Below are 8,365 nucleotides of genomic sequence, written 5' to 3'. Positions count from 1 at the left end.
TCTCCCTCCTTTCAATCTCCTTCTCACACACTCTCCCTTCCCCCCCCCCCCCCCCCCCCCTCTCAGTAAAGAGAAGGTGCGCAGCCTTTGTGTCCCCGACTTCCCCGAGCCCTCTGATGTCTACTGGCAGTGCATCGACCTCCTCACCTTCATCCTCCTCTACGTCCTACCCCTCCTCATCATCACCGCTGCCTACTCAACCGTGGCACGCCGCCTGTGGCGACGTAACGCTATCGGGGACACCACCACTGCGCAGTTCGCTGTGCAACGGCGGCAGCGTCGGCGCACCCTGGCTATGTTGTTGGCGGTTGTTGGGGTGTTCGCGGTTTGCTGGTTCCCTCTGAACTGCTACGTGGTGCTTCTCTCCAGCCAGGCCATTCAGTCATCCAATGCCTTGTATTTCTGTTTTCATTGGCTGGCGATGAGCTCGACGTGTTACAATCCCTTCATCTACTGTTGTCTGAACCCTGCCTTCCGCCAGGAGCTAAAGCTGCTATTGGGCATGTGCTGGAGGAGGGGGCGTGGAGGGGTGGGGCCGGTGCTGGTGGCTCCGCCCTCCTGCGCACCCTGCCAGAGAGCCGCCTGGCCGGAGAGCCGCACCTGCTCTCGGCCGAGTCACGCCTCTTCACACCCGAGCCACGCCTCTTCTCGGCCAAGCCACTCCTCATCCTTTCACCAGCCTCCTAAAGACAGGCATGTCCTCTTCTCCGCTAGACATGCCCATAAAACAGACATTCTATCAGTGGAGCCCATAGTAGCTGTCAGTTAACTACAACTACCAGAATGCACTTGGGTTGGGATTGAGTGAATGATTGAGTTTATTTGACAATTAAAGACATGTAAAGTTGCTGCATTTGGAGGTGAGTCCTGTTGAAGGACTGCGTTATTAGCCAAATACAGTGGGAGCTCTTGAACAGGAAATGTGAGATCTTTAAACTTTCATGACAGCGCCACCTTCAGGAAGAAAGGTCTCACATGGATATGAGCAGGGGTTGGGGAGGTCTAGCAACAAATGCAACACCGAAACCAGCAATTGTTAGCACATACTGTATACACTGAGTTTACAAAACACTAAGGCACCTTCCTAATATTGAGTTGCACCCCCCCTTTTGCCCTCAGAACAGCCTCAATTCGTCGGGGCATGGACTCTACAAGGTGTCGAAAGCATTCCATAGGGATGCTGGCCCATGTTGACTCCAATGCTTCCCACAGTTGTGTCAAGTTGGCTGGATGTCCTTTGGGTGGTGGACAATTCTTGATACACACGGGAAACTGTTAAGCGGGAAAAACCCAGCATCATTGCAGTTCTTGACACAAACCGGTGCGCCCGTCATCTACTACCATACCCTGTTCAAAGGCACTTAAGTCTTTTGTCTTACCCATTCACCATCTGAATGGCACACATACACAATCCATGTCTCAATTGTCTCATGGCTTAAAAATCCTTCTTTAACCTGTCTCCTCCCCTTCATCTACACTGAATGAAGTGGATTTAACAAGTGACATCAATAAGGGATCATAGCTTTCACTTGGATTCACCTGGTCAGTCTATGCCATGGAAAGAGCAGGTGTCCTTAATGTTTTGCACACTCAGTGTATATTAGCAGAACAGCATTGTCGTGGCATAGACCGCGTTGCACTACATCTGTTGTAATTTATTTTTGTAAACCTGCAAAATGTCTCTGTCTAGTTCTGCTATCTCTTTTAGTTCTGGCTCTGTCTAGTTCTTCTATCTATTTAGTTCTGGCTCTGTCTAGTTCTTCTATCTCTTTAGTTCTGGCTCTGTCTAGTTCTTCTATCTCTTTTAGTTCTGACTCTGTCTAGTTCTTCTATCTCTTTAGTTCTGGCTCTGTCTAGTTCTTCTATCTCTTTTAGTTCTGGCTCTGTCTAGTTCTTCTATCTCTTTAGTTCTGGCTCTGTCTAGTTCTTCTATCTCTTTAGTTCTGGCTCTGTCTAGTTCTTCTATCTCTTTTAGTTCTGACCCTGTCTAGTTCTTCTATCTCTTTAGTTCTGACTCTGTCTAGCTCTTCTATCTCTTTTAGTTCTGGCTCTGTCTAGTTCTTCTGTCTCTTTAGTTCTGGCTCTGTCTAGTTCTTCTATCTCTTTTAGTTCTGGCTCTGTCTAGTTCTTCTATCTCTTTTAGTTCTGGCTCTGTCTAGTTCTTCTGTCATTGGACTTCAAAAGGCAAAGACACCACCTTGGAGTTTTGTCGTTTCAACAGCAGCTGTTTATTCCATAATCTGTTCATACAAAAATAATATTGTCTTAATTCTCGCTGATTGACATTGTCTCGCCCACTGCACACAAATTGTTATGTGTGGTGGATCCCTGCAAGCTTTTTATTGAGTTTTTGTTGAAGACAGAACTTTCTAACCAGTGGGGATGATGACTGTGAGCGTGATATTCCGCTCCCTGAGTTTCACTGCTGCTGTCGGGGAGTTGCAGGAAGGCGAGGGGCTGATGGAGCTAGAGTTTGAAGAAACAATCTGTAACTTTCACTTCCAGTCGAAAGTGCTATCCCTGCACTTTTGTATACTGTGGCGGTGGGTCTCGCATGGCAAATGTAACTCAAGGTTACCCACAGAATTTAAGTAAGGTTCTGTACATTTGCCAAGATCCACTCCTAAAGTTTACAAACAAGTGCAGGGGCAGCACTTTTAACCATTGACTGTAAACGAAAGTAACAGATCGAACCTTTCAAAATTGATTGAGTTCAGGACTGTGGGAAAGAAGAAAGTGGTAAACTATACTTGACAGAAGGTGTATACTCAACACATATGCTCATCAACAGGGATGAAGTAATGGAGGTGGGCTGAAGATTTTTTGCTCCAGACATTTCCTCCCTAAATCTGCTGGCAGTCCCTGCATAAGATACAGGTTGAAACATGTACAGCTGACTGCACATGTGGTGATAGCTATTAAAGATATTCTCTGGTACTTTTGTGGTCCCTGAAAATGTGCAGATATGTGACCACGTCATTGCTGTCTCTCGCTCTGCTGTGTGTGGTTCTTGCTAGCTGTCACTCAAATGACGAGGGGCTGAAGCTCATTGGCCGAAACTCAAATTGCTAAGGGCTGGCCCACGTGGGGGTAAATGTAGGGAAAGTTATGCCGCACAGCTTCCAAAAAACAGTCAGTTTCAAACTAGGGATTTCGTGGCTAATTGACATAAAATAGTAATTCTGCTCATAGATTATTTATGTACTGTATGTATACATATTGACACATCCAGCCCAAAGCGGGAGGTTAAAAAAATACTTTAAAAAATACTAGTTGCCAAAGTACCAGAGCATAAATATGCTTTCAGTTGGATAAATAAGTGAAAGTAACAGACCAAACCTTTCAGAACTGATTGAGTTCAGGACTGTGAGAAAGAAGAAAGTGGTAAACTATACTTGACGGAAGGAACCCTTTTGGTCTGGTCAAAAATAGTGCACTAAAGAGGAATAGGGTGACATTTGGGACACTTTCTATAATGAGAAGGCTACTGGTTATATGCTACATTATGCATTAGCTTGTTGGAAATTAGGTACTCAGTAACCTCGTCCCCAGGCACAATTACAGAGAGAGCCGGCTGGTGGGCAAGATGAGGCACTCAGAGTCAAAGGGTTCAGTGATACTGTTGATGGTACTGGTAACCAGACCTGGATACAATTTTATTTGTTTTCTTTAAAATACTTTATATCCATTTTATTTAGCTGACCAAGAGCACCAGGTGGGTGGGATTTGCACTTTTGGGACTATTCTATTGTAGGGCAAGTGAAATCAAGCACACTTAAAGTATGTGAAAGAAAACCAGTACCGTTTTCACCCAGACCTGATGGTGATTTGAATGACAGATTGTACATGTCTGTGATAACGTTTAGTTCTTTATTCATTTGAATGTTGTGCGGACCGGGTGAAGAGTGTGAGCATCTGTGACATGATGTTCATGTGTACAGACGATAATGATGGTGGTTTAAACCTGACATTTGAACATGCTTGTGTTAATGTTTGGTTTCATGTTCTTGTTTTGAATGTTTTAAATGTTGATGCTACGGTATACTGTGAGTTGATGGTAACATCAGGCATGAGTATCTGTAATATTATGATTTTGTGATGTAAATGTGATATGGGATCTGAATTATGAATTCTCCCTCTATCTGTGCTTTCTGAGATCCATTGCCTTAACTCATAGTGCACATGTTTTTGTCGTGTACATGCCTTGCTCATAAAAGACTCCACGTTCCTTTTGAGATATTTATCAATTTGTTCATGAATTATGATTCTCCACCAATTATTGTGTTTTAGATGTGTCTGTGTTTGTAGTATTAGATATAAGTGATTCAAAGTCCTGTCCTTCTTTAAAAAAGTGTAAAATGTATATTTTTACTTTACATGGTCAGCCCTGCACCAGCCAGATAGTGTGTGTGTGTGTGTGTGTGTGCATGCGTGTGCGTGCGTGAGTGTGTGCAGATGCTTGCATGTGTGGGTCGGTATTGCCAAAGGGTTTGAGTAAAGTTTCTGTTCTGGTTTAGCTCTTTAGTAGTGTATTATGACTGGCTGATTGTTAACAGAGCAATTGGTCAATATGTTCATTATCCAACCCCCTTGTTGGTTTGAACTTTTTCTCTTTTCAAAAGCCATTAAAGTATGCCATGTGACAACGATGGGTTGGTGTGATTCATAGATAATGGTATCGTTTTGTGCACAATTATTTCTGATCTCCCTTTCTTCTTCCATTAAGAGTCTCTCTGTGTGTGTGTGTGTGTAGCCAATTTTTCTGAACTCCCACTCTGCTACTATTCATGGGAGTGTGAGTCATTGTGTCGAGGGAACGTGAGGTCAGTCACATGAATGAGCGCAGAGCATTTCATGTACGGCACATGAACCACTTAAAGAAGAAGTTACAGGTCTGTGAGGTCTGTGAGAGCCAGAAATCTTGCTTGTTTGTAGGTGACCAAATACTTATTTTCCACCATAATTTGCAAATAAATTCATTAAAAATCCTACAATGTGATTTTCTGGATTTTTTTCCTCAATTTGTCTGTCATAGTTGACGTGTACCTATGATGAAAATTACAGGCCTCTCTCATCTTTTTAAGTGGGAGAACTTGCACAATTGGTGGCTGACTAAATACTTTTTTTCCCCACTGTAGAACATAGAAACATAGAACATAGATCGGCAGCAGCTAGTATTCTGGTGACGACGAACGCCGAAGCCTGCCCGAGCAAGGAGGAGGGGCAGCCTCGGCAGAATCTGTGACACTGCTTTATAAGATCCATTGCCTTAACTCATAGTGTACATGTTTTTGTCATATACATGCCTTTCTCATAAAAGACTCCACGTTCCTTTTGAGATATTTATCAATCAGCCCTGCATCAGCCAGATAGTGTGTGTGTGTGTGTGTGCAAGTGTGTGCACATGCTTGTATGTGTGGGTCGGTATTGCCAAAGGGTTTGAGTAAAGGTTCTGTTCTGGTTTTGCTCTTACGACTGGCTGATTGTTAACCAAGCAATTGGTCAATATGTTCATTATCCAACCAATCTCTGTGTGTGTCAGTCTATTTTTCTGAACTCCCACTGCTACTATTCATGTGAGTGGGAGTCATTGTGTCCAGGGAACAAGAGGTACAAGGTCAATTATATTGAATGTACAGTACTGAAAGATGTTATTGGAAATGTGGCAACAAAGAAGCACAAACACGGTGACTTGGGGGACTTTAGTTGAGTTGCTCTGTAAGATCTGAGAGAGCGAGACCAGCGATGAACTTGTCCAATCATGGCCACAGGAGGTAGGGGTGCTGAGGGTGCTGCAGCACCCCTTGAAAAATCAGAATAAAAAAAAGTGCACTGAGCCTTTACTAGTCCTGTATTAGCAGACCAATATAGCCGTCTGTAGTGCGGGCAACAAAAACAAATTCTGTCCCCCTCACAAAAAGAATGCAGCATCCTCACCCCCAAAACACCTTCCTGCAGCTACAGTGCATTCGGAAAGTTTTCAGACCCCTTGACTTTTTCCACATTTTGTTTCATTTCAGCCATATTCTAAAAATGATTAAATAAATAAAAAATACACACGATACCCCATAATGACAAAGCGAAAACAGGTTTTTACACATTTCTGCTAATTTATATCACAGATTATTGATAGGCCTATCTTGATGTGACTCACACTGCTGCTCTCATTTATTTGCGCCTTACGGATTGTGGTTGTTGTGGATGGCTGTTCACAAATGTATATGTGTATTTTAACCCAATAATAGTTGAATTGAAAAAGTTTAAGCTGCCTATCAATCATTGTGATTGAATTCATTACGGACACCGTTTACCGTTTAAGAACCAATCTGAAGCAAACGGAGCAAAACGAGAGTGATAATTTGACAAATTGAGGTAGCTCACCGTTTTGTTCCATTTGCTTCCATTTAAGAAATGTTTTGCAACAGAATCTGAGTAATGAATACGCCCCAGTGGCCAGCCAGTGAAAAATGCGGTCTTGCAACAGCTGCATAGTGTGGATCCCAGCCTATGGAAAACAAGTTTGAGTTCCCCCCGTGGTATTGTGCTCCATACTATCAAAAACAAGTTTAATTTAAGAAGACCACGAGTGGGGCTTTTATTTTCATCATGGAAATTACCATCTAGTTTTTCACATGCTTTACCATCTAGTTTCAAACTTTTAGGTAGTGTTCAAAGCATGCCTTTCCAAGAACACATTTCTTTTCAACTCCAAGCAATGAGCCCAATCAACCCTCCATGACCCCAAAAAACAAAACAAAAAACAGAGTAGGCGAATTAGTCCTTAGTCTTTGGTTTATGCTCAGGTAAAACAATTTGGCTAAGCCACACTGAGTGTACAAAACATTAGGAACATCTGCTCTTTCCATGGCATAGACTGACCAGGTGAATCCAGATGAAAGCTATGATCCCTTATTGATGTCACTTGTTAAATCCACTTCAATCAGTGTAGGTGAAGGGAGGAGACGGGTTAAATAAGGATTTTTGAGCCTTGAGACAATTGAGACATGGATTTTGTATGTGTCCCATTCAGAGGGTGGATGGGCAAGACAAAATATTTAAGTGCCTTTGAACGGTGTATGGTACTAGTAGGTGCCAGACGCACCGGTTTGTGCTTCCCACACTCAACAGTTTCCCCTGTGTGTCAAGAATGATACACCACCCAAAGGACATCCATCTAACTTGACACAACTGTGGGAAGCATTGGAGTCAACATGGGCCAGCATCCCTGTGGAACACTTCCGACACCTTGTAGAGTCCTGCCCTGAGGAATTGAGGCTGTTCTGAGGGCAAAAGGGGGTGCAACTCAATATTAGGTAGATTTTAGATTTAGATTTTAGTCATTTAGCAGACGCTCTTATCCAGAGCGACTTACAGTTAGTGCATACATTTTTTATTTATTTTATATATATATTTTGTAGTATTCTTTTTTTTTTTTTTTTTTTTTTATACTGGAATCGAACCCACAACCCTGGCGTTGCAAATGCCATGCTCTCTAAGGTAGGTGTACCTTAATGTTTTGTACACTCAGTGTATATTTCAATATTTCCTATTCTTAAAGATCAAGGGGTATCCAATTAATTGGAATGATAAGATTACAATTAAGATAAGATAAGATTAAGATAAGATATATCCTAATTGTAGTATTATCTGTAGTAGAAAGCAATGGGTTAAAAGAAGCCTACATAACCAACCCATAAAGTAAAATGCAACATTGATTTATGGCCTGCTATGTAAACTCTAACATTGATTTATCCTGCAATAGATGTTGTTCAATTGGTAATATACATTTTTGTCTTCTTCTAATGCCTCTTAAGCAGGTTGACTTTTATTGGGATTAGTCTTGTCTCTAAGGCAGAACTGAGCGATTTCCACTAGATGGGTCAGCTGCAAAGTCAAAATTGGCTATATTGTAAATAGCCATCACTAGCCGGGTACCACCCGGCTACTCAAACCTGCACCTTAGAGGCTGCTGCCCTATATACATAGACATGGAATCACTGTCCACTTTAAATAATGGAACACCAGTCACTTTAATAATGTTTACATACTGCTTTACTCATCTCATATGTATATACTGTATTCTATTCTACTGTATTTAGTCAATGACACTCCGACATTGCTCGTCCTAATATTTATATTTATGTATTCCATTCTTTTACTTTTACTGTTAGATTTGTGTGTATTGTTCTGAATGGTTAGATACTACTGCACTGTTGGAGCTAGGAACACAAGCGTTTCGCTACACCCGCAATAACATCTGCTAAATATGTGTATGCGACCAATAACATTTGATTTGATTTGATTTGTGATTGATCAGAGGTAATTTCATGTACCAAAAGGACTTTTAAGTATCTGAGCTGTCAAT

The 8,365-nt window shown here is 42.0% G+C and overlaps 1 protein-coding gene across 1 annotated transcript in view; it reads left to right on the top strand.

Annotated features, from left to right (window-relative positions):
- The window catches only part of LOC311112210 (G-protein coupled receptor 83-like), a gene marked incomplete at both ends in the record, with an annotated part of 3,192 nt that extends 2,423 nt beyond the window's left edge, over positions 1-769 (top strand). The window contains one exon of the mRNA XM_084155232.1: positions 67-769. Within this exon, the coding sequence (XP_084011358.1) occupies positions 67-769 (703 nt within the window). The remainder of the gene's footprint in view (positions 1-66) is intronic.
- Positions 770-8,365: the final 7,596 nt, after the last annotated feature.

The sequence above is a fragment of the Coregonus lavaretus genome (assembly GCF_964263955.1).
Source record: "Coregonus lavaretus genome assembly, chromosome: 38".
Classification (NCBI taxonomy): Eukaryota; Metazoa; Chordata; class Actinopteri; order Salmoniformes; family Salmonidae; genus Coregonus; species Coregonus lavaretus.
The sequence above is the reverse complement of the archived record's forward strand: the minus strand, read 5'-3'. Positions and strand labels throughout refer to the sequence as shown.